Here is a 27,447-nt window from a genome sequence, read left to right on the forward strand (position 1 = left end):
GTGGAGATAGGGAGTCATGAAGATATCTCTGGGGTGTGGGCAATATTCTGTTTTTGTGACTCATGTGAGTGGTGACATAGGTGTTTTGTTTTCAACAATTCATTAATCTATAAATTTATGTGTTATGTATTTTTCTGTATGTTTGTCCTTTCATAAGAAAAATGTTCAAAAAATAATAAACCTACAATAATGCAAGACTCACTTAGCATCTCATTTGGATCTCTTAGTCCTGCTTTAAGGAATCAATTAGACTGACTAATGATAATTAGCCAACACTTAACTTAGCACACACACACCTGCACACCCCTCAAAGAACCACAGTTAAAAAGTCAGATCACAGTAGGTTGGATTCCTTAAATTCCTACCCAAAGATTGTTATGACCAGCCAGCCACCACCACTTCTACCATACCTGGTAGGAATCTGCTGTAGAATCATTCGATACACAGCTGGCGCAGCAAGGCACTGGGTGATGGGGTATTTGAACAATGTCTAGAAAGTGAGGAGAGAAGGAATTTTATTCTTATAGTAAGGATTTAAAATATCGGCTATTAACATTTTAATTCGGATCTCCCCTGTAGGACAGCCCAGTAGTCATTTGTTACTTCTTTCAATATACCTATATTGAGCATGAATTTTGTGCATAGCATGTATCAGGCACTGTTGGGGGGAATGAAAAAAGAGTTAGATAATATTCCAACTGGGAGTTTGTACTAATAATAGAGGAGATAAAACAGGACTCAAATGGTAAGACAGAAATTGGTAGATGTCATAAGAGATACTGGAAGGAGAACTTAGCAGAGGGAAATACTCCTTCTGATTGGGTGATCCAGGGACCTCATGGAACAGGTGGCATTTAGTTGCGGTATTTAACAAATGGATATGGTCTCTATAGGCAGAGGAATGGAGGAGGTTCTTGCAGGTAGAACGAGTAACAGGAGCAAAGTCTCCAGGATTGAAGAAACACTTAGGTATAGTCAAAAGATGGTTTATTTAGACAGGAGAGGCACAAGAAGTAACTTTAGGAAGACTGAGGTTAGATTTAGACAGGTGAAGGGCAGGAAGTAAATTGAGGATGATTGACCTTAGCTGGAGATCAGATAGAGTCTAAAATGTCTGGTATTCACCATGGTTTTGCTAGAAGTGGGAGTCTTTCAGTTTCAGGTCAGAGTGGAGGTACCCTGGGAGGGCAAGAACACTGAAGAGGAGAGAATGTGGGTTTGGGGTCTGCCTGCCTGACTTCAATCCTGTTACTTAATTCCTCTGCAACTCTGTTCCCTTATTTGTAAAATGGGAATATATATACCTTCCATGCAGAACCATAGGGAAGAGGAATGGGCACAGAGAGAGAGAATCTCAAGCAGCTTCTCTGCTCAGTGTGGAGCCTGACACAGAGCTTGATCCCAGAACCCTGGGATCATGACCTGAGCCAACATCAAGAGTCAGTCACTCAGCCAACTGAGCCACCTAGGGGCGCCAGTCCCTCTCTTTCTGAGTCCAATCAACTTCCTTCCTTCCTTCCTTCTTTCTTTCCTTCCTTCCTTCCTTCCTTCCTTCCTTCCTTCCATCCATCTGTCCTTCCTTCCTCCCTCCCTCCCTTCCTTTGTTCATTTATTCCTTTCTTTCTTGTCTCTCTCTTTCTTTCCAGTATAATTAACATACAGTGTTATATTAGTTTCAGATGTACAATATACTGATTCAACAATTCTATGTATGACTCATTGCTCATCACGAGAAGTATATTCTTAATCCCCTTCACCTATTTCACCCATCCCCCCCACTTCCCCTCTGGTAACCATCAGTTTATTCTATATAGTTAAGAGTCTGTTTTTTGGTTGGTCTCTTTTTTCTCTTTGTTCCTTTTGTTTCTTAAATTCTGTATGAGTAAAATCATATGGTATTTGTCTTTCTCTTACTGATTTAGCATTATACCCTCTAGATCCATCCAAGGTGTTGAAAATGGCAAGATTTCATTATTTTTTATGGCTGAGTAATATTCCATCATATATATAGACACACATACATATACCACATCTTCTTTATCCATTTATCTATGGATGAACACTTGATCTGCTTTCATAATGTGGCTATTGTAAATAATGCTGCAATAAATATGGGGGTGCATATATCCTTTGGAAAGAGTGTTTGCATATTATTTGAGTAGATACTCACTAGTACAATTAATGAGTCATGTGGTAATTCTATTTTTAATTTTTTGAGGAACTCCATACTGTTTTCCACAGTGGCTGCACCAGCTTGCACTCCTACTAAACAGTGCATGATGGTTGCTTTTTTTCCACATCCTCGCCAACACCTGTTGTTTGTTGTCTTTTTGATTTTAGCCATTCTGACAGGTGTTGGTTTATATCTCCTTGTGGTTTTTATTTATATTTCCCTGACAAGGAGTGATGGTGAGCATCTTTTCATGTGTCTGCTGTCCATCCGGATGTCTTCTTCAGAGAAATGTCTGCTCATGTCCTGCTCATTTTTTTAAGTAGGTTTCATTCCCAGCATGGAGCCCAATGTGGGGCTTGAACTCACAACCCTGACATCAAGACCTGAGCTGAAATCAAGAGTAGGACACTTAACTGACTAGGCCACTGAGGCACCCCACAAGTGAAAAATAAATCAAAATAATTAAACTTTCAAATGCTGCTGTTTGTGTCTTCGTGTGTGTGTGTGTGTATGTGTGTATGTAAATTTGTGTAATTAATAATTTGAACTAATTCAAGCTTAAAACACACTGAGACCTTGGAGACACCCATGTACTAGTGGAGGAGGGGAGGGGAAAGGTGGATTCGGCGTTCTTTGTGCAACTTTAAGCCTCAGGGACTGGCAGGATGTGAGCAGTGAACAATGATGGAGAGGCAGATATTGACATGAGGTGAGGAATGAGAAATGAGAAATGTAGTCTGATGTGCTGGAGGGATCATCAGATGGACCTGGGGTAGAACAACAAGGGGGAATTTGCATGGAGGGAGAAGACTAGACCCAAGGTACAGTTTTGAGATCCCCTTGAATGGATGCCCATGCTGGTGAAATGGAAGTAGAGGAGATTTTTTAGAAGGAAGAGGAAGGGTGAGGACAGACACTTGTAGGGCTGCAGTGTTCAGGAGTAACGTGGGTGAAGAGGATGTGGCTGGAGCAAGCGGAGAATTGTCTATGGAGAAATTTGATACCAAGGGAGGAAAGACTGGGTTGGTCCAGTGTGTAGCCAGGTAAAGGGAAGGTACTTTTCAGGATGAGGAACTTTGAATATGTTTATGGACTAAGGGGGAGTACAGTTCATGAAGATGAAGAGGTTGAAAACATGGGAGAAAAGAGTTAATGGATGATAGATTAATGGAGACGGAGAAGTGAGGGGTTGAAAATACAGGAGAAAAGGTTTAATGGATGCAAGATTAATGAGAAGGGCTCCTAACAGAAGGACAGAGAAAAGAACAAGATCTGCAGGGGCTGTGGGGAGGGGACTTTGAGAGGTGGAGGGGCAGGTGTACCTCTGAGATGGAAAACACATTTTCGGGTGAATGGAAGTACAATGAGAGGGTTCACACGGGTGACTTGAGTTATTACTGTGAGATACACCTAACAGGAACAGCAGCCACCACTGCATGCCGGGTGCCTCTGTATGCCAACTCAGGGCTAAGCACTTCACCCACTTCTCCTGTACCATCTCATTTATATTTCAACAATTTTGTGACATAGGAATTATTAAAACTCCCATTTTACAGATGAGGAAACTGAGGCTCACAGTAGCAAGTAAACCACAAGTAAATGTCAAATGTGGCATGAGAAGCCAGATTTGTCATTTTCTAGGGGCTCTGTTTTTAAGCACTTCATTAAATTGAGCAACAGCAATAACAACAACAAAACACGTACACACACACACACACACACACACACACACACACACACACCAGCTATATGGTCTGGCAGATACAGGGTCCAGGATCCAGGAGACATGAGCTTTCTCTGGTTGGTTTAATCTCTTAAAATGTTTATTCAGGGGGCGCCTGGGTGGCTCAGTCGGTTAAGCGGCCGACTTTGGCTCAGGTCATGATCTCACGGTCCGTGGGTTTGAGCCCTGCGTTGGGCTCTGTGCTGACGGCTCGGAGCCTGGAGCCTGTTTCAGATTCTGTGTCTCCCTCTCTCTGACCCTCCCCTGTTCATGCTCTGTCTCTCCCTGTCTCAAAAATGAATAAAAATGTATTAAAAAAAATTTTTTTTTAAATGTTTATTCAGGGTTCCAAGCCCCAAAATCTGATCCATAGCCCTGGGGAAGGGCTTGGAATATGTATTTTCTTCAAGGTTTCATGTAGTGTTATTCTTATACAGTAACTAATTCAGTGTTCTGCACTTTGAGAAACCCAGAACCAGGGTTATATTATGCTAATGAGACTTTTTGCTACATAAAATATTTCTCAGCAGGCCAGCTTTTGAGTTTGAAACATGAGTTTCTTCTAGGAGTTTGTTGATAGTGGAAGGTTTGTCTTCTTACCTCTTGAATGACCTTGGGGTCAAACTGGGGCAGATGATGGATGAAGAGTGTAGACCCTGATGTCCATGGTTCAAACAGGCACCCCAAGACAGCCAGAATCCAGCCTGGGTCCGAAATGCACCACAAGACATCAGATGTCTTCAGTTGTAGACATTTCCTGCTAACTCCAAAATACAGTGACCTCAGCTAGGTGATCATGAGAATGTGATCAAGGGCTGGGGACTCTGATTTTCAGGGGTGACCCACCTCTCATTCTCAGTGCATGTGGTTTGAGTGGGCTCCAGACACACTGCCACCCCAGGTCCCTAAAGCATGCCAAATCCTATTTTCTGGTCATGTGTGATTTCAATGGGTTTAGTTATAATGATCCTTAAGGCTGGGAATTGACTCTGTTACTTATATAGTCCTAGGTAATGCTGGCAGCCATTTGGGCATAACAAGGGATAAGCCTTTCTTAGAAGAGCAACAAAACACATCAGATGGAGAGATAAAAACCTGATCCAGAGACTCTAGCTATGTCTGAAGCCAAACCCTGGAGTGCCCTGCCTCATGATCCAATAAATTCCTTTATTCACTTTTAGGCTTAAAGAGGTTGAGATTGGGCTTTCTGTCATTTATGATGGAGAAAGAGAGAGAGGGAGAGAGAGATAGAAATAAAGAAAGAGAGAGAAAGACCCCTAATTAATACCCCACCTAATTAATAATCCTATCTTAGTGATTCTGAGGGATGTCTGTGTGCATAATTCCTTGAGAAAACACAATCCTCCCATAGCTATGGGAGCTTTACTAACTATTTACTATTAGTAATAGTTTACTTTTTACTAAACTATGGCTTTGAGGAGCTTTACTATTAACAGGAGCTTTACTATTTACTATTAACTTTAATAAACAACCCACCCTCCCTCATCCCAGCCCTCTTAGGATTGTGGCTCACCCACAGAATACTACTAGCTGGGAAGACCTGTCTTCTCAGTTTCAGACCCAACTACCCACTGAACATCTCTTCTGCAGTGTCCCTCAGGCACCTCAAACCCAGCAGATCCTAACCCCTTCTGCTTCCCTTCATCTTGCAGCCACAGTGATCTTTTCAAAACACAAATCTTATCAGGTCTTTCCCTTGCTAAAATACATCCCATTACTCCAATACCTCTCCATCATCTGCCTAAAAAACTCTAAACTCTACACCAAGGCCCACAAGATCCTGAGCCCTGCTCACTGGTTCCCAACTCCTCCCATATGTCTCTCACCCCACACCCTGAGCACCAGCTATCCTCAAGTGTCTGTAGTTCTATAATGTTACTTTTAATATCTTTGTGCCTGTGCTCTTGTTATTCAGACTGCACAGAAAGCCTTTGCCTTCTTTCCACCCCTATTCCTCCAGGGTTTCGCTACTCAGTTGCTACCATTGCAAACTGCTGCATCTGCACAGATAGCCACTGTCCACAAAAAGCCTTGTCTGCCCTCTGGTCTGGTTAGTAAGTTAGAAAATATATAGAACTTGATCTGGTGTGAATATTACTATCTGAGGTAGGGACAGATGGGAGAAGAGGCTCAGTTAAACGTTGATTAAGTGATTAACCCAAGGCTTCAGCCTCTATGTTCTAGGTTATGGGGAGTGGCGTGTTGTGGCTTGGTCCCAGGTATTCTTTTTCCTGAGAGCTCACGACTGGGTAACTCCAAGTTTCATGTGTTCATAACTGGGAAGAGGAAAGGACCTGCCACTTCAGGTGGCATTGTTCAAACATTGTGTCTTTTACCACCAAACCCTGAGTCAATTGAGAGGGACACAATGGCTTGTCATTTGTGTGGTTTGCTGAATGTGGGCACACATTTCCTACACACCTCTTGTAAAGGTGCTCAGGCAGGACCTAAATGTGTCTCCTTTGTCATCAGAGGCCTCTGTCAGCAAACCGTTAGCATTCCAAGTGTCTACATCTCAAGACTCTCAGGAGTCTGAACCAAAGAGCCCAGAGGGAAGAAACAGGATGGAGTCAATTCTACTTAGAGGTCTTTTCCCAACCCACACGTGTGCTCACACACACGCATGCACACATACACACACCACTCCAGATCTGTGGCCCAGCATCTAAGTCAATGCCTTCTTTCCTACCATGAAGGCAAAAAGGATCGCAAGGCAAGTCCATGACTGTGTTTCGCCATCTTGGGAAAGCCTGTTGTCCCACTGGTGAAGAAGATGGCCATTGGGTCCAGCGTCTTTGACTTAATACAGGTGTGATCTGGGGATGCTGATCTGCAAAGGGATTCAGTACAATAGGGGAGAAGTCACGTTTCCTGCTTTGGGATCCCTGGGGATCCAATATGAGGGGCTTGGAGTCAGAAAAATGGAGGTTTACAACACTGGAGGAAAAACCAGTTCTCCTTGTATTAGGAATCAAACGGAATTTGTAAGTGACTTGGATAAGTAGACTGACATTTATTCATTTACAAAAGGGGGGAAATATAGTGGAATATTTTTTTTTTAATTTTTTTTTCAACGTTTTAAATTTATTTTTGGGACAGAGAGAGACAGAGCATGAACGGGGGAGGGGCAGAGAGAGAGGGAGACACAGAATCGGAAACAGGCTCCAGGCTCCGAGCCATCAGCCCAGAGCCTGACGCGGGGCTCGAACTCACGGACCGCAAGATCGTGACCTGGCTGAAGTCGGACGCCCAACCGACTGCGCCACCCAGGCGCCCCTAGTGGAATATTTTTAACGTAACAAACATTGAAATAGCACTTACTATCTTTCAGGCACTGCTCTAAGTGACTTACAAATAAGAACTCATTCAATCTTCAGAGCAACCCTAAAAGAGAAGTACTGCTTTTATTGTGCCCATTTTGTGGAGGAGGAAACTGAGGCTCAGAAAGGTTACATTACTTGCCTGAAGACATTTGGCCAGCATGTGGCACAGTCAGGATTCAAATTCAGTCTGATCCACAGACTGTGCTCTTAACCACACTGCTAAGCTTGTTATATATATATATATATATATATATATATATATATATATATATATGAAGTAGCTTTATAGGAATTTAACCCCATAACCTTGGCTGTGAGGGGCAGGGAAAAGAAAATGAGGGAGAGTAAAAGAAACATAAATGCACATCTGTCCTGGTGTAAACTTGAGATGGTAGGTAAGCCTGGAGTCCCCCCAGTGTGCCTTGATTCTTGGGGGCTTCAGAATTGACAGTTTCTCCTTTGGGTCTATGCTTATAAATGCCAATTCCCTATGGTGTTCAATCATAGTAACTGCAAATGATCCCAAGGCTGCCAGTAACACCAACTCTTGCTGAGAAATGGTACCATATTGACTTTCGGCAATTTAAGGGAATCTAAAGAATATCCTTTTTTAAGTTTTTTTATTTTAAAGACAGAGAGAGACAGAGAAACAGAATCTTAAGCAGGCTTCACGTTCAGCACAGAGCCCAGTGCGGGGCTCAGTACCACAACCCTGGGATCATGACCTGAGCTGATATCAAGAGTTAGATGCTCAACTGTCTGGGTCACCCAGGCACCCCAAGAATATTCTTTATTTAAGCCATTTTCTTTTAGTTCTCTGACTTTAAAATCCAGTGTAAGATATGACTTCACCCTAATATTTGCTTTTTGAGGCTGAAGTAAAGAACTTTAAAAACTGAGGGGTTACTTTAAGAAAACAAACACAGCATGGTTTTCAGGTGATAGAAAAAATGTCTAAAGGTTTACAGAGTCAGAGTTGTGGGTGGAAGGGGTCTTTCTTACTTCCAACACTTCCCTAACTTTCCCTGGGAGGTGTCCTTAAAGCTATGCAGCACCTAAAAGATGGAAATTGTTTGTTCCCCCAGCTGACTACCAGCCACAGCCTCAATTTTTCTTGCAGTCTCAAGTTTCCCTTAAAAATTCATCTTATACGTTCATTCAACCTCTTCATATATTTGTTTGTTATATAAAAATAATATTTCAGATTCCCTACCTACAAGGAAGATTCAACACAATAACCCTCTGACTCATCTCACTTGCACTAAAGTGTTTAGACTGTAGTGACAGAGGCATAGAAGTTCAATACTCTTATTTTACAAATAAAGCAATTGCATCCAAGAGAGGGGAAGGAACCAGCCCAGGGTCACAAAACAAATCAGGGGCACAGCTGGGAAGAGAAGTCTTCTGGCATCAGTCCAGGTGACCTTCTCCCACTGAATGTTTGTCTACCAGCACTTGGGAGTGAATGGTCTTCTCTTGCCCTTCCTTAGAAAACACATTCATCAGATCTGAAACTTACTTAATCAGTGATCGGAAGTCCAGCCACCCGTGACGGCTATGGTCAGACACCAGGAGCTTTGTTTTCAGAGCAGGACACTCAGAAACTAGGGAATCCACCTCTGGGGCAAGGGTATCTGTGGTCATGATGCCCTGGGCTTTAGACACTTGTAATCGGTAGAGAATGTCCTTGGCTTTCATCTGGGTGGTTCCTGGCATGAAGATTATTCCTGGGGATGAAAAAAGGAACTTTGGGGTTTCAGGCCTGGCTTATCTGCATAGAAATCTGCTAGCTTCTTGCTGTGCAAAGTATGGTCCATGGACCAGTACCATCAGCACCACAAAAATCTCATGCCCCATCACAAACTACTGAATCAGAATTTGCACTTTAAGAAACTCTCCAAGGGATTCCTATGTATATTGAAATTTGAAAAGCCTGACCTAACCTTCTTCTACTCTAGGTGGATCAAGCCAGTAGACAGGTGAATCCTACTTTAGGACTGGGACTACAGACTATGGACGCAAGTAGCACAGTGTCTTTGACACCAGGTTTAGCTGTATCCCTGCCTCCATTTTTCTCCTCTCACTTCCTCCTCTTTCAGTCCCTTGTGTCATCTTGAATCTCCTCTCTTTTCTTCATTCCTCATACCCAAATTTAACTACATTATCCTTTTAACTTTCCTACACTCCCTTCCATCTTCCATCACCAACAGTTTGTTCAGGTCTTTGTGTGCCTCTACTGGGTTCTAATCTCTCCACCAGATGGCTCATCCTGAATCTTGCTACTACCTACCTTCCATTTTATTACCTGTTCAGGTTCCACAGAACACTGACTTCCCCCTCTGCTTTTCTTCTCTTCACCAGCACCTGTGCCCTCTCTCCAGGAAAGCACCATACTCTGAACACCCAACAGTGAAGGCACTGCCCACCCTCCACCTTTTCCTCTTACAAATCTATTCCCTATTTCAAGATGCCTATTCTTCACACAGACTTCTCCTGACTAAGTTTGTGCATGTCTTATGCCCATTCTTGGACTCTCCTTCCTTTACTTCTATTCTTCTTTTATTCTATCCCAGAGCACTCAGCTCTTGTCTTGGATTTCCCATGTGCCATCTCTCAGCTCTACAGATGACATGGCTTCTCTGTACTCTCTCTGCTGTTGCTGTTAATTCTTGATTCCACATGACCTTGATGGATTAATGTAGTATTCTATTCGTGAGGAAATATATGACCATGCATTTTAAAGCAATTAAAAAAAAATTCTGGAGTCCCATACAAATTCTACATTATATAGATACATAAATATGCAATTAAAAGGGGGAAGGGAAATCTCCACAGAATAAATGTGTAGGGAATAACACAATTAGAAAATTCTCATATAAAACCACCATAATAATATTCAATTCAATCAACAATCATCAATGGATTCTCATGTAATAGGGTGAAAGACAGTTGGGGAACAGGATATTCACACAGTCTCAAAAGTATTACAGTACAGATTACTTAATAATTACAAAGGGAAATTGTGCCTTACAAAAGTGTTTGTAAATAATATCATCGATGATAGGATAAACCGACTTCATGTATCTCCTGATGTAAAGCATTGAGATAAGCATGTTGTCCTTTTAGTACTCCTACTAAAAATGTTTATCTGAATATAATCTTGAAAAAAGAGTCAGAAATACAAATTTTGTGGGACCTTCTGAAAAACAAATGGCTTAGACATTTCCAAGATGTTGTCATGCAGAAAAGTTTAGATTAACGGAGATTGAGGAGACCTTACAATGTAATGCAATGCATGACCTTCTATCAGATTTTGGATTTAAACAAACAAAAAATGGGTATAAAATACACTGTTGGGACAATTAAAGAATTCTGGCCACGGATATATACATATATCAAAGTTATACTTCTGGTGTGATAACTCTGTTGTGGTTATGTGAGGAGAATGTCATGGATCATAGCAGATGCATGCTCCAGTGTTTATGGGTATTTATCTGGTATTTATGGATGCCACAATGTCTGCAACTGATACTTAAATGTCTCAGTGTGGGAGGGGAGCAAAATGTTAACAATTGATGTTTTTTAAAAAAAAAAAATGAAACTGTGCAAGAGAAAGTGTGTGTGTGTGTGTGTGTGTGTGTGTGTGTGTATGTGTCTGTGTCTGTGTATGAATTAGAGAGTGATGACATTGTGTTTGAGGGTGTATAAGTTGAGGAAGACAGTGAGAAGTAGCAAAAGAATATTTGAAGGAGTCTGAGAAAGAAAAAGACTATGAAGAATAAGAAAAAAGGGCAGGGAAATGTTAATATTTCAGGACCCATTGGCTCCAGGCTAGACCTAAAGTCTGTTGGGGTCTCTTTGGGTCACTGACCTGCTCGGATGCAGCCTATGACCACCAGCCACCACTCGGGCACTCGAGGCAGGATCAAGGCTAGACGGTCTCCCTGCTGCAGGCCGCAGGTCTGGGTGAAGACGTTGGCTGCACGGCGGGATAAGTCTGTCATCTCTCTGAAACTCCACTTCACTTCATCACCTTGATTATTCACCCACCACAGGGCTGGGTTTGGACCTCTCTTGCCCTCCTGGTCAAGATCATACATCATGTGTTATTTCCTATGTTAAAGGAAAAGGGCACTTATTTGGCCAACCCACTACCTTACCTACATGAAAATGTAGCTCAAGAACTGATATCCAATTTTAAAGCATTTATAGAATGGAAAGTGGGTAGGGTATGATCCAGCCAACTTCTTCTGGTCTACTGTAACTACCTCCTCTCAAGTCACATGAAACCAGTAATAGTTCCATGTTACCTATTAAAACCTTAAAATTGCATTCCCCATGTGTCTGTCTTAGTTCCACATAGATGGTATGTTTCCTCTGTGCTTCAGTTTTATCATCTATGAAATGGGTACAATACTACCTAGAAAGTAGTAAAGTTTAAATTAGTTATTTAAAGAGGTGAAATGTATATGATAGTGCCTGGGAACATAGTAGGTACTCAATGAAATTATTATCATTATTGGGGCACTTGGGTGGCTCAGTCAGTTGAGCGCCCGACTTCGGCTCAGGTCATGATCTCATGGTTCATGAGTTGGAACCCCGCATTAGGCTCACTGCTATCAGCGCACAACTGGCTGCTTCGGATGCTCTGTCTGCCTCTCTCTCTGCTCCTCCCCAACATGTACTCTCTCTCTCTCTCTGTCTCTCTCTCTCTCTCAGTCTCTCTCTCTCTCTCTCTCTCTCAAAAACAAACATTAAAATAAATTACTATCATTATTACCATTATTACAACAAAAGAAGAGACTAATTTAATTCCTGAATATTTGGGGGAATTTATTTTTAAAATTAACATACCTCTGGAGGTGAAATAAGCAAGAAGGCAGACCTGGGAGCTCCAAGGTAGACCTTGTTTCCTCACAGAAACGTCAAGTAAACAACAGACTACAATAGCTGTGTAGAAACTCTAGAAATAGTCAAGGACCTGCAGCAAACGAATGCCCAAACAATAAAAAATCCCTACTCTAAATGGTAAGAAATTCTAGGTTGTTTTCTGCTGCTTACCCTTGTCCCATCCCCTCTCTTGTGTTGTACAGTATGGTCAGGAGGAAGCCACCCAATTTGCAGCCCCTGCCTTGGAATTTGTTTCAGTATTCTGCCCTGTGTGGAGGCTGCCTGAGAGACTGGTTTCTGCCTCATCTGAATCAGAGCTCAGATCGGAATTGTGACATAGTTTGAATATCAGACTGGAGGTGGGTGAAAGCAGTGGCAGATGCCACACTGAGTGGAAACTGTAGAACTGTGGCCACCTCGGAGGGAGACTACAGGCAGAGGAGGACAATAAAACATTTGAGCCCCAAGAAGAAGCAGATATAAGACTTTTAATGCAGTTAAAACATATAAAAGCAGTATTATGTCCAGGAAATTTGAGAAAAAAACACACATGCACAGGCCTAGGAAAGACACATGCCCAAGACCTGAAGATCTAAGAAGACCTTAAGTTTTCATACTGGTCAGATTACTGGAGGGCTTTCTCTGCATGAAGTTAGGCTGCAAAGACAGAGGTGGCTACTTTTTTCAAATGTCCAGTTTTCAACAACAGATCACAAGGCCATGTTGCCCATTCAAAGGAACAAAACAAATTTCCAGAAACTTGCCCTAAAGAGACACAGGTTTCAGTTATTAGACAGACACTTTAAAATGATCGTCTTAACTATCCTGAAAGTGCTGAAGGAAAACAGACAAAGAACCAAAGCAAATCAGAAAAGCAATATATGAACACAATGAGAATACCAACAAAGAGATAGAAATTATAAAAGAGAACCAAACAGAAACTGCGGATCTGAAAAATACAATAACTGAATTGAAAACTTTACGAGAAGGATTCAACAGCAGATCCAAGCAGGAAGAAGAAAGAGTCAGTAAACTTGAACACAAGTCATTTTAAATTATGGAGTCAGAGAAGCAAAGAGAAAAAAAAACAATAAAGAAAAGTAAACAGAGCCCAAAGCACATAGTATACAAACAAGCAGACCAACATACACATTATGGGAGTCCTAGAAGAAGAGACAAAAGGAGCCATCAGCTTATTTGAAGAAAGAATGGCTGAAAAAAAGCAAAACCTTATTTGTATTAAATACAAATTTATATAGTAGTGTTCATTCATTCATTCATTCATTATATGGATGTACAAATACAAGAGGCTCAAACAATTCCAAGAAAACCCAGAGAAATCCATATAGAGACACATAATCAAACGAAAAAGCCAACGACAGAATCCTGAAAGCAGCAAAAAAAAAAAAAAAAAAAGTGACTCATTATGCATAAGGAATCCTCAATAAGATTATTAGTGGCAGGCCAGAAGACCCGCCAAATAAGTGGGATTACATATTTGACATGATGGGTAAAAAGGTGTCAATCAACAACTCCTATATTTGGCAATCCCCATGAAAATAACACCAGCATTCTTCAGAGAGCTCGGACAAAAATCCTAAAATTTGTATGGAACCAGGAAAGACCCCAAATAGCCAAAGCAATCCTGAAAAAGAAAACCAAAACTGGAGGTATCACAATTCCAGACTTCAAAATGTATTACAAATCTGTAATCATCAAGACAGTATGGTACTGGCACAAAAACAGACACTCAGATGAACTGAATGCTATAGAAAACCCAAAAATGGACCCACAAACATATGGCCAACTAATCTTTGACAAAGCAGGAAAGTATATCCAAGGGAAAAAAGACAATCTCTTCAGCAAATGTTGCTGGGAAAACTGGACAGTGACATGCAGAAAAATGAACCTGGACCACTTTTGTACACCATACACAAAACTAAACTCAAAATGGATAAAAGACCCAAACATAAGACAGGAAGCCATCAAAATCCTCAAGGAGAAAGCAGGCAAAAACCTTTTTGACCTAAGTCGCAGCAACTTCTTACTCAACATGTCTCCGGAGGCAAGGGAAACAAAAACAAAAATGAACTATTGGGAACTCATCAAAATAAAAAGCTTCTGCACAGTGAAGGAAACAATCAGCAAAACTAAAAGGCAACTGACAGAATGGGAGAAGATATTTGCAAATGACATATCAGATAAAGGGTTAGTATCCAAAATCTATAAAGAACTTCTCAAACTCAACACCCAAAAAACAAAGAATCCAGTGAAGAAATGGGCAAAAGACATGAATAGACACTTTTCCAAAGAAGACATCCAGATGGCCAACCAACACATGAAAAAATGCTCAACATCACTCATCATCAGGGAAATACAAATCAAAACCACAATGAGATACCACCTCACACCTGTCAGAAGGGCTAACATTAACAACTCAGGCAACAACAGATGTTGGTGAGGATGTGGAGAAAGAGGATCTCTTTTGCACTGCTGGTGGGAATGTAAACTGGTGCAGCCATTCTGGAAAACAGTCTGGAGGTTCCTCAAAAAATTAAAAATAGAACTACCCTACAACCCAGTCATTGCACTACTAGGTATTTATCCAAGGGATATAGGTGTTTTGAAAGGGCACACGCACCCCAATGTTTACGGTAGTGCTATCAACAATAGCCAAAGTACGGAAAGAGCCCAAATGTCCATTGATGGATGAATGGATAAAGAAGATGTGGTATGTATGTATATATATATATATATATATATATATATATATATATATATATATACAGTGGAGTATTACTTGGCAATCAAAAAGAATGAAATCTTGCCATTTGAAATTACATGGATAGAACTAGAGAGTATTATGCTAAGTGAAATTAGCCAGTCATAGAAAGACAAATATCATATGACTTCACTCATATGATGATTTAAGATTCAAAACAGATGAACAAAAGGAAGGGAAGCAAAAATAATATAAAAACAGGGAGGGGGCAAAACATAAGAGATTCTTAAATATAGAGACCAACAAAAAATTGCTGGAGGGGTTGTGGGAGGGGGGATGGGCTAAATGTGTAAGGGGCATTAAGGAATCTACTCCTGAAATCGTTGCTCTATTTGCTAACTAACTTGAATGTAAATTTAAAAATAATTAATTAATTTTAAAAAAGAAGAAATTCTCTATTTGGCAAAACGGTCCTTCAAAAATGAGGGAGAAATTAGGTCATTCTCAGATAAACAAAAATTGAGGGAGTTCATTATGGTTAAACTTTGTCTATAAGAAATACTAAAAGGGGACACCTGGGTAACTCAATTGGTTAAGCAAACAATTTTGGCTCAGGTAACGATGTCACGGTCCATGAGTTTGAGCCCTGAGTCAGGCTCTGTGCTGACAGCTCAGAGCCTGGAGCCTACTTCAGATTCTGTGTCTCCCTCTCACTTTTACCCTCCCCTGCTCGTACTCTGTCTCTCTCTCTCTCTCAAAAATAAAACATTAAAACATTTTTTAATTTAGGGGCGCCTGGGTGGCGCAGTCGGTTAAGCGTCCGACTTCAGCCAGGTCACGATCTCGCGGTCCGTGAGTTCGAGCCCCGCGTCAGGCTCTGGGCTGATGGCTCAGAGCCTGGAGCCTGTTTCCGATTCTGTGTCTCCCTCTCTCTCTGCCCCTCCCCCGTTCATGCTCTGTCTCTCTCTGTCCCAAAAATAAATAAAAAACGTTGAAAAAAAAAAACAAAAACAAACAAACAAAAAAAAAAAACCATTTTTTAATTTAAAAAAAAAGCCTAAAAGGAGTCCAATTTGAAATAAAAGGATGTTACAGAGTAGCCTGAATACAAAAACATAAAGTTCTTTGATAAAATACATGGACAAATATAAATTTTTTTTTCAACATTTTTTATTTATTTTTGGGACAGAGAGAGACAGAGCATGAACAGGGGAGGGGCAGAGAGAGAGGGAGACACAGAATCGGAAACAGGCTCCAGGCTCCGAGCCATCGGCCCAGAACCTGACGCGGGGCTCGAACTCACGGACCGCGAGATCGTGACCTGGCTGAAGTCGGACGCTTAACCGACTGCGCCACCCAGGCGCCCCAACATGGACAAATATAAAAACAAGTATTATTATAATTTTGACTTGAAACTCCATTTTTTATTCTTTCACAGTATATAAAAGACAAAAGCATAAAAAATAATTATGTCTATGTTAATGAGTACACAATATATAAATATCTAATTTGTGATATCAATAAAACAACATGGAGGGGTAAGAGGGAGCTGGAAAAAATTAGGATTTCTGTATGCAAATAAAGTTGTTACTAGTTTAAAATAGATTGTTATAACTTTAGGATGTTATATGTACTCCTCATAATAACCACAGAAATTATCTACAGTATATATACAAAAGGAAATGAGAAGGGACTGAAAGCATATTACAAAAAAATTAACTAAAGACAAAGAAAGGCAGTAAGGGAGGAAATGAGGAACCAAAAGCTATGACATCAAGAAAACAATTAACAATATAGCAATAGTAAGTTCTTCCTTATCAGCAATAACTTTAAATGGATGTGCACTAAACTCCCCAGTGTAAAGACATAAACTGGCAGAATGTATTAAAAATGAAAAAAGAATCCAACTATATTCTGTCTACAAAATTGCTATTTCCACATGATAGATTATGATAAAACCATCAAAAAACTTGCAGAAATTGTTTTGGAATAATAATTTCACAATACAATATTAATTAAAAAGAGCAAAACCATATTTACATTATAATCCAAATGTATATAGTAGTAACCATTCATTTGTTCAATTAATATATATATATATATTTTTTTTTTCAATATATGAAATTTATTGTCAAATTGGTTTCCATACAACACCCAGTGCTCATCCCAAAAGGTGCCCTCCTCAATACGCATCACCCACCCTCCTCTCCCTCCGATCCCCCATCAACCCTCAGTTTGTTCTCAGTTCATTTGTTCAATTAATATATATTTACTAAATTCTCATTATTTGTTAGGGACTATTCTTAGACCAAAGGATACAATGGGGAACAAGACATACATGTACATACATGGTTTTAATATTTATTGCCAATTTTCATTTTCTTGTTTAAATACACTTTCTTATTTTCCCCCAAACTTTCTATAATGAGATGTTTTTTAAAAAGATTTCATTTTTAAGCTAATTTATTTATTTTGAGAGAGAGAGACAGAGACAGAGAGACAGAGACAGAGAAAGAGAGACAGAGACAGAGAGAGCACAAATGGGGGAGGGGCAGAGAGAGAGGGAGAGAGAGAGAGAATCCCAAACAGGCTGTGCACTGTCATTGGGGAGCCCGATGTAGGGTTCAAACTCACAAACTGTGAGATCATGATCTGAGCCAAAGTTGGACACTTAACTGACTGAGCCACCCAGGCACCCCAAAAGATTTCATTTTTTAAAAATTAATTTCCAAAAACTGTCCAGAGTAAAAGTTCAGGCAATGCAGAATCTTATGAACAGAAACATTTCTTATAAATAGAAAAATGTCTTCAAATATCTCTTCACATTTTCACTCTCTGAAGGTCAGCACTGATAATTATCTGGCGTATATTCTTCCAGCAATCTTTTTCCACATATGTGCAAACATGATCCTACCACCTTTGTCCCATATGATCGGAACAAAAGAGTGTATCTCACTTGAGAAAAGATAAGATTAATATATATGTATATGCATATGTAAGTATTCAGATCTATGAAAAAAGCAGTATGAAAACGTTCTTGCCCAACAGATGGAAGAATATTAGCAAGTGTAATCACTAGTTATGCACTGCTTATATAAAGGGAGCAGAGTATGTAATAGTCTTGTAGGAGTTTGAAAAATGATGGAAAAGCTTGTGTATCAAGGTGGAAAACATTTGCTGCTCGGAACTCTGTTTTAGACCTTACCTTTGCAACTTGAAGAAGATACTGCTTAAATAATTATAGATTTTTGTGTTAAAGATTAACCTGATAATGTGATGTTGAGATAAAACTGTTTTCAAGAAGAGAAAAACAGCTCCTAAACTTAGATTTGAAATTTAAATTTTTATGAGATAAAGTTTGAAGCCAAAGGAAATTGAGAAACAGTTTCAAAACATAAAATGTTTATGGGGCTCCTGGGTGGCTCAGTTGGTTAAGTGACTGACTTCGGCTCAGGTCATGATCTCATGGTTTGAGTTTGAGCCCCAAATCTGGCTCTGTGTAGACAGTCTGGAGCTTGGGATTCTGCCTCCCTCTCTCTCTCTGCCCCTCCCCTGCTTGTACTCTCTCTTTCTCAAAATAAATAAATAAACTTAAAAAAAAGAAATCAGATAAAAAAGGGCACATCCTGCATTATTCCATTTCTATGAAATTCTAGGAAAGAGAAATATAATCTGCAAGGCAGCATATCAGTGGTTCCCTGGGGCTCAGAGTGGGGGTAGGGGCCAAGAGAAAACAAAAGGAAACTTCTTAGATGATGGAAATGTTCTAAAACTCAAACTTTACACTAAAAAGGTGTGCATTTTATTCTATGTCAATTACATATCAACATAGTTACTCTTTGCTAATACCTAACTAAAATATACTTTGAAGAAGGAAAATTGGAAAAGTTTGCAAGATCAAGCCCCATGTTGGGCTCTACATTGACAGCTTGGAGCCTGCTTAGGATTCTCTCTTCCTCTCTCTCTCTCTCACTCTCTCTCTCTCTGTTCCCTGTTCCTCCCCTGATCATGCACTCTCTTTCTCTGTCAAAATAAATTATATATATATCTACACATACATATACATAAATATATAAGAGTTTATGGCCTATAGAAAAAATTTGCCTCAATCTTATTTCCAATGAATTTTAAGTTGAAATTCAAAGAGTTCTGTAAATTAATGCTAGAATATGATAGACTAATAGAATTTATATCCTAACTGACATAGATAGAACACTTTACCCAATGATGATATAATTCTAATTCTTTTCCATTGCATTTGGAACATTTATCAATCTCAAGAAATCTCAAAAGTTTAAAACAGAGTATGTTTTCTAACCACAGTGGAATTAAGCTAGGAATCATTAACAATAAGATAATGAGAAAACCATCCCCAACTATCTGGAAAATAACTAGTACACTTCTATATAATCTAGAGGTCAGAGAAGGATCAAAAAGGCAAATAGAAACTATTTCCAACAGAATGATAATAAAATACAACATGTCAAAATTTGTGTGGTGCACCTAAAAGGAATGCTTACTGGAAAATATATACTTTTAAATACATACATTAGAAAAGAAGGCAGGCCAAAAAGTAAGAACATAAGTTTGCATCAAGAAGCTGAAAAAGGAAAAGCCAATCAAATCAAAGGAAACTAGGAAGAAGGTAATAATAAAGATAAGAGCATGCATCCGTGGAATGGAAAATAAATATGCAATTGAGAATATCAGTAAAGCCAAAGCTGGTTTTGAGAAGATGTATCAGATTGATAAACTCTTATAAAGACTTACCCAGGGAAAAAAAGAAAAATAACATAGTAACAATATTAGGAATGAAAAAGTGCACACAAATGCAATTCTTACAGACATTGAAATAGCAACAAGAGAAAATTATGAATAATTTTATGACAATAAATATGCAATTTGGATGAAATTAACAAATTACTAAAAAAGCAACTTGCTAAAACTGATAGAATCAAAATCTATTTTTTAAATTTTATTTTCTATTTTTTTAAATTTACATCCAAATTAGCATATAGTACAATGATTTCAGGAGTAGATTCCTTAGTGCCCCTTACCCATTTAGCCCATCCCCCCTCCCACAACCCCTTCAGTAACCCTCTGTTTGTTCTCCATATTTATGAGTCTCTTCTGTTTTGTCCCCCTCCCTGTTTTTATATTACTTTTGTTTCCCTTCCCTTATGTTCATTTGTTTTGTCTCTTAAAGTCTTCATATGAGTGAAACTATATGATTTTTGTCTTTCTCTGACTAATTTCACTTAGCATAATACCTTCCAGTTCCATCCACGTAGTTGCAAATGGCAAGATTTCATTCTTTTTGATAGCCAAGTAATACTCCATTGTATATATATACCACATTTTCTTTATCCATTCATCCATCGATGGACATTTGGGCTCTTTCCATACTTTGGTTATTGTTGACAGTGCTGCTATAAACATGGGGTTGCATGTGTCCCTTCGAAACAGCACACCTGAATCCTGTGGATAAATGCCTAGTATTACAACAGCTGGGTCATAGGGTAGTTCTGTTTTCAGTTTTTTGAGGAACCTTCATACTGTTCTCCAGAGTGGCTGCACCAGTTTGCATTCCCACCAACAATGCAAAAGAGATCCTCTTTCTCCACACCCTCGCCAACATCTGTTGTTGCCTGAGCTGTTAATGTTAGCCCTTCTAACAGGTGTAAGATGGTATTTCATTGTGGTTTTGATTTATATTTCCCTGATGATGAGTGATGTGGAGCATTTTTTCATGTGTCTGCTGGTCATCTGGATGTCTTCTTTGGAAAAATGTCTATTCATGTCTTTTGCCCATTTCTTCACCGGATTATTTGTTTTTTGGGTGTTGAGTTTGAGAAGTTCTTTATAGATTTTGGATACTAACCCTTTATCTGATATGTCATTTGCAAATACCTTCTCCCATTCTGTCAGTTGCCTTTGAGTATTGCTGATTGTTTCCTTCGCTGTGCAGAAGGTTTTTATTTTTATTTATTTATTTATTTATTTATTTATTTATTTATTTATTTTTAATGTTTTTATTTATTTTTGAGACAGAGAGAGACAGAGCATGATCAGGGGAGGGGCAGAGAGAGAGGGAGAGACAGAATCTGAAGCAGGCTCCAGGCTCTGAGCTGCCAGCACACAGCCCGACGTGGGGCTCAAACTCATGGACTGTGAGATCATGACCTGAGCTGAAGTTGGACACTTAACCAACTGAGCCACCCAGGCACCCCAGAAGCTTTTTATTTTGATGAAGTCCTAGTAGTTCATTTTTGCTTTTGTCTCCCTTGCCTCTGGTGATGTGCTGAGTAAGAAGTTGCTGTGGCCAAGATCAAAAAACCATATAATACCAAGGAATAAATCTCTTAAAAAAATTTTTTTTTACACTTATTTAATTTTTGAGAGACATAGAGAGAGCACAAGTTGGGGAGGGGCAGAGAGAGAAGGAGACACAGAATCCAAAGCAGGCTCCAGGCTCCGAGCTGTCAGCACAGAGCCCGATGTGGGGCTCGAACTCACAAACTATGAGATCATGACCTGAGCCGAAGTTGGAGCTTAACAGACAGAGCCACCCAGGTACCCCAGAATAAATCTAACCAAAGAGGTAAAAAGTCTATATGCTGAAAACTATAGAAATCTTATGAAAGAAAGTGAAGAAGACACAAAAAAAATGGAAAAATATTCCATGCTCCTGGATAGGAAGAACAAATATTGTTAAGATGTCAATACTACCCAAAGCAATCTACATATTCAATGCAGTCCCTATCAAAATAACACCAGTATTCTTCACAGAGCTAGAACAAAGAACAAATAATCCTCAAATTGGTATGAAACCAGAAAAGACCCCGAATAGCCAAAGTAATCTTGAAAAAGAAAACCAAAGCAAGAGGCATCACAATCCCAGAGTTCAAGCTATACTAAAAGCTGTAACCATCAAGACAGTATGGTACTGGCACAAAAACAGACACTCAGATCAATGGAACAGAATAGAGAACCCAGAAAAGGACCCACAAACGTATGGCCAACTAATCTTTGACAAAGCAGGAAAGAGTATCCAATGGAATAAAGACAGTCTCTTCAGCAAGTGGTGCTGGGAAAACAGGACAGAGACATACAGAAGAATGAACCTGGACCACTTTCTTACACCATACACAAAAAATAAACTCAAAATGAATGAAAGACCTAAATGTAAGACAGGAAGCCATCAAAATCCTTGAGCAGAAAGCAGGCAAAAACCTCTTTGATCAAAATCTTTTTTTTTTTAAGTTTATTTTCTGAGAGAGAGTGTGCAAGTGGGAGAGGGGCAAAGAGAGAGAGAGAGAAGGACAGAGGATCTAAAGCAGGTTCTGTGCTGACAGCAGAGAGCATGATGTGGGGTCCAAACTCATGAACTGCAAAACCATGACCTGAGCTTAAGTTGGACACTTAAGCGACTGAGTCATCCACGTGCCCCTAGAATCAAAATCTTAATAACCTTGTATCTATCAAAGAAATTAAATCCATTACTAAGAGCTTCCCTACAATGAAAACCCCATATTTTATGCCTAAAAATTTTGGTATGCATTCTAGTGTGTTAAGAATTTGACTTGAGGGGCGCCTGGGTGGCGCAGTCGGTTAAGCGTCCGACTTCAGCCAGGTCACGATCTCGCGGTCCGTGAGTTCGAGCCCCGCGTCAGGCTCTGGGCTGATGGCTCGGAGCCTGGAGCCTGTTTCCGATTCTGTGTCTCCCTCTCTCTCTGCCCCTCCCCCGTTCATGCTCTGTCTCTCTCTGTCCCAAAAATAAATAAAAAAAAAAAAAAAAAAAAAAAAGAATTTGACTTGAAAAACAGATGCTTTTAGATAAGTTGGGATAATCTTGTTTTTATACCAGTGGTTGTAAACTCAGAGGTTACAGGGGACAGGCAAGTAAAATAAATGAGAGAAGCCTGCCATGTTCTTCTGGGGTAAACTGGAGAGCCATGAGTCTCTCAACAGAGAGCTACCATTCAACTCTACCGACTGCTTCGGTAGAGGAATGCTTGTTTAGTATTATGAGGCATGACTTTACAAAAGAAGCACCACAGACTGATTCTGGTTTCTGTACTCTAGATTTCTCCACATGAAGCCACCCTGTGCCAAAGCTTCCCTTCTTCCCATGTACATATTTACAACACATCCACGAGAAAGTTAATGGTTCATTGTTAAAATACAACCATGTTATGGCCATCAACATTGCTGACCTTGTGCTGGTTGTGCTGCTGCTCAGGGTGCATGCATTCAAATTCAATCAACAACTAGTTGAATGTACCAGCATGTTCTACATGCTGGGGATACAACAGTTAACATAACAGTAAAAATTCCCCTAGCTCATGGAACTGACATTCCAGTGCCAAAGACACTATATGTGTATTAGAATTACAAAAGATAAACACTTTTTGTGAATATCATGAAGGATTCCTTTATGGGATACTGGGACAAAAGTCTAATAGTTTCAAAAGAACACAAAGACCCTTTTAAACTGTACCAGTCCTCAGATTGTTATTAATTTCTTACATAAAACTATAGAATTAAATTCAGGAGCCACTAAACACAGACACGCTGACTCAGAGAAATCTCAGCAGATCTGACTGTTAAATGTTAAGGAACTTGGAATGTTTGGCAGCACATAATTTATTTGGGCAAATATTATGGGACAAAGAGCCAGGCAAATGTGGGGCAAGGGCATTCAGCTGTTGTTGTTTTTTGTGCTTTGTGATTAACTGTGACGAATCAGCTTAGGAATTCTCTGAGTCTGCACTGATGGCATGAAGAATTAGAAAGGCATGAAGAAATTAGAAACTATACACACCCAAGTTTAGGTAAACTTGAGTAGATAAATAAGATTAGGTAAAGTGGGGCAAAAGTCCCAGTATAGAACAAAGGTATAGGAATAGGGAATCTCAGGATGAAAACATCCCAGATGAGGTAAACAAGATTAGGTATTCAGGGTGGAAATGCCCCCCAACTTAGTACTATAGCAGAAAGGAAGGAATAAATTAGATAAATAGGTAAATAGGGCTATAGACCACTGCAGGGCGAAGTTGCCCAAAGTGGAGCTAATTAGCAAAAGAAAGGTGCCTTGTTGACCCTGAGGTAGAATGCTCTGTCTTTCTTGTCCCATAGACCAGTTTAGGTAAACAGAGGTGGTGACTCATGTCTACTATAAACAACCTTCAGCCCAGCACCAGGATTCTGTTTTGTATTAACCCAAACCCCTAACACCGAGTATCTTCAAAATCCCATTTCCCTCACATCCATGAATTAATGTTCATGATTTCATTGTCTTTTTGTGCACACCCATCACCATGTTTGTAAGCCTTCTGATCCTAATAAAAACAGAACGAGGACCCTTACTCGGGATTCTTGTCTTCCCCTGGACATTAGCCACTCTCGCATTTTTAATCCTGCGTCCCGCTTTCTTGATGGATAAGAAAGAACACCAGATCCAGAGTTTAGAATTAATATCTATTTGACTATATGTATTAAGCAATGTTTAATATAAAATTGCATCAGGGGTTGATAGGAAGAAATTGTTTGTCATGAGTTTCACCAAAACAAACAAAACGTAAGGTTGCTGACGCTGTTTTCACCTCTCCTAGGACATGAAGTGGGGAATCACACTGTCTATAGAGGAAAAATAAAGAGCTGCACATTTTGTCTACTTTCCTATCTCCATTACCTAGAATAGTAATTGGCACATGTTAGGGGCTCACTAAGTTTTAGCGGAATGGATGAATGGATGGATGGATGGATGGATGGATGGATGTAGTATCAAAGGGAGAGAATGAATGAATTTGGACAGAATGCAACCTCTCATGAACAGATTTGGGAGGCTTCTCTAGGAATCAAATCTAGTTGTGTGTACTATGTTAGGAGTCTAGAGTAACAAAGGGTTTAATTTCTAAGATGAGTCAGGGGTTATAAGTTGGTGGCCTGTATTCCACCTCTGGACATAGGTTGTCTGGCTTACCAGGTACTTTCTTTTGTTTTATAACCAATTCTTTGCCGGGGCACTGGGCGGCTCAGTTGAGGGAACACTAGGGGAGAGGCCCCATGCATCACTAGAGACACAATGACCATGATCAAGGCAATTAGCAAAGTGGCAACAGACAGATGAGAAGTGTTGGCAGAATAAATATTATTGGCATGAGGACGCTGGGGGTGGGGAGAACTTGGAAACATGGATAAATGGGCAAGGTTCAACAAGGATGATATAAAACGCAACAAAGATGAGGCATCCTGAGGTCATATTTACTTGGTGGTTCCCTCCATGGGTTGATGTGTTAACTACCTATAAGGAATATAAATCAAGGGGAAAGTGAAGGCATCACTTCTTGCTCTCTCCACCTCCTCCCTCTCCAGCCAATCTCATGGTTCAAAAGTTCTTAACTAGATTACTGGTCAGGGCAGTGATGAAAGTCAGTTTAGAATCTGAGGGAAGAGATGTTTGGCATCATCAAATTGTGAGACCAGGTTAAATAATGTATTGCAGAATTAGATAGCCTGGACCCAAATCCTGTTCTTTCCCTTATTAGGCATGTGCTGGTTTCTGTGTGTTATTTAAACCCTTGACACCTCAGTTCCCTCATCTAGAAAATGGGGGTGATGAAAATGCTCACCTACTCATAGTATTAAATGCCAAGTGCACTTTAAAAAGTGCCTATGCCCTCCCTTGGCATTATTATGGAAATTCAGGAAAAGGAAAAAGAAGGAGGTGGGGAAGAGGCCCACATGTTAGTTGAATACTAACATATAATGCAGGTGCATGGGAAATTTAAAAATTATATTAACTCTCTGACTCCATCTCAGGTAAATTCTGTCCAAAGACAGTGTTGGGTGAGTTTTCTCACTGTGGACATCACCACCTAGGACTTAGTAGCTGGAGCACCATGAACTGTCTATCTCAACTCCTAATGTCCCTACTTCACCTCTCTTGGTCTGTCTCTTGGAGAGAGATAAACTGAACACTTGGGTTTTTCTGCAGACATGTGTAATCTCTAGGGGCCATATGGACTATTTTCCCTGTACATACCCTAAAGACACACTCAAGTAGGTAGTTGATAGGGAGGAATCCAGTTACACATGCCATCCTCAAAGAATGACAGATGACATGACCTAGCTACATGTGTCAGATGCTCATGTGTACAGTCAGGTGATCTGTCCCTTCCCTCTGAGTGTAGCCTGAAGTGAAGACCAAGTGTAATGAGACAAATTCCTATTAGGCTCATAGTCTCATTAGTTGAAGGTAAGAATTCAGACTAAGGTCAACTTACCGACCTTAGAAACTTTGGTCACATTATGTGACTGTGTACCAGATATTTTCACCTGCTATCTTGTTTCCAAAATGAGATCATCACCATTTCATAGATAAAACCACTGAGGCTCAGAGGATTGAGAACATGACTAGGCTGAGAATTGAACCCCCAAATGTAAGCTTTTCCCACAACACTTCTAAGCTGAGGCAGAAGCCATTTCTGGTTCTGTGCCCCTCAGTCTACTAGGATCATGATAAGGTCAATGAGGCCATTCTTGTTCTCACCTCCCATCATGAGTGCCTCCTTACCTGCTCCATTTGAGTCCAATAGTCCAAGACATCACTTGCAAAGTTAAATTCCTTAGGTCTATCGTAGTCATTCCATCTCAGGGTTCCAGCTCCTGATAAAGACCGGCAGCAAAGGTACCAAGGGGCAGGGTGAAAGCCATGGTAGGATTTGCGAATGCCCCAGAGGACTTGGAGACTCATCAGCCTCTGCATGGTGGAAGAGGCCTCAGGAAGCCGACACAGAATTCTCAGGTCAACACCTGCCTTGGGAAGAGATGGTACTAGATTGGCCATGGAATAGTAATTTCCTCCACAAAATGAAGGCAATAGCTTTGTGAGAGAAATAGCTTTGTTTCAGATCACCAGAATGTGGACGACACAAGACCCATCTGCATCGCTACCCCTCTCTTGTTAATATTTTCTCCTGGATTCTGTGAGCCAACAATTTTTCCTGCCTGAGATTGCATTTCTGTCACTTGAGACTATAAGAATATTGACAAATATACAGCACCATACTCAGGAATGATGAGGCTAATATCACAACACCTGTGCTAGTGGACTGATATCTGGCCAGACGGGGGGCAGGGAACTTTCCCAGGACATCATTCCAGGCAGCTATCACCAACCCATCAGAGTTGACCCATGAAATGAAACTTTTTGCCACTCCAGATCCCAACAAAGACCCTTCACGTGGAAGCAGAAACTTCATTTATTATTATTGATGACTGTGAAAAACTGCCTTAAGCTAGAACTATCTTTCCATGAGAATGCTGGCTGAAGGAAACCATTTCACAAGCAGTTTTGCGATCCAAGCACTTTATGTCTGCAAACAATAAAGTCTCCTCCCCCTTGGATTCAGCAATCATGATGACAGACCACAGAATAGATGGATAAAACCTGGCTCAATTTACTTTAAGGTGCTTTAGACCAATAATAATCTAACCCCAATTTTGAGGCTGCCCCCAGAGCCCCACTTTGCATTCCTAGGTGGGGAGGCACTGCTATATATGCAATAGAGTGAATGTCTGCATAAAATAG

General features: G+C 40.1%; 1 protein-coding gene across 4 annotated transcripts in view; it reads right to left on the minus strand.

Annotated features, from left to right (window-relative positions):
• Positions 1-27,447, minus strand: part of LOC131500861 (acyl-coenzyme A synthetase ACSM1, mitochondrial-like) — a 46,805-nt gene that overhangs the window by 14,636 nt on the left and 4,722 nt on the right. For 3 of the 4 annotated variants that reach the window (XM_058710396.1, XM_058710395.1, XM_058710398.1), the window contains exons 2-7: positions 26,431-26,673; positions 11,112-11,322; positions 8,760-8,967; positions 6,607-6,747; positions 4,497-4,656; positions 411-490 (exon numbers count right to left, since the gene is read on the minus strand). In XM_058710396.1, the coding sequence (XP_058566379.1) occupies positions 411-490; positions 4,497-4,656; positions 6,607-6,747; positions 8,760-8,967; positions 11,112-11,322; positions 26,431-26,622 (992 nt within the window). In that variant the 5' untranslated portion in view covers positions 26,623-26,673. The remainder of the gene's footprint in view (positions 1-410; positions 491-4,496; positions 4,657-6,606; positions 6,748-8,759; positions 8,968-11,111; positions 11,323-26,430; positions 26,674-27,447) is intronic. The other variant, XM_058710397.1, reaches the window with a different exon arrangement.

This window comes from Neofelis nebulosa, chromosome 18 (assembly GCF_028018385.1).
Source record: "Neofelis nebulosa isolate mNeoNeb1 chromosome 18, mNeoNeb1.pri, whole genome shotgun sequence".
Taxonomy (NCBI): domain Eukaryota; kingdom Metazoa; phylum Chordata; class Mammalia; order Carnivora; family Felidae; genus Neofelis; species Neofelis nebulosa.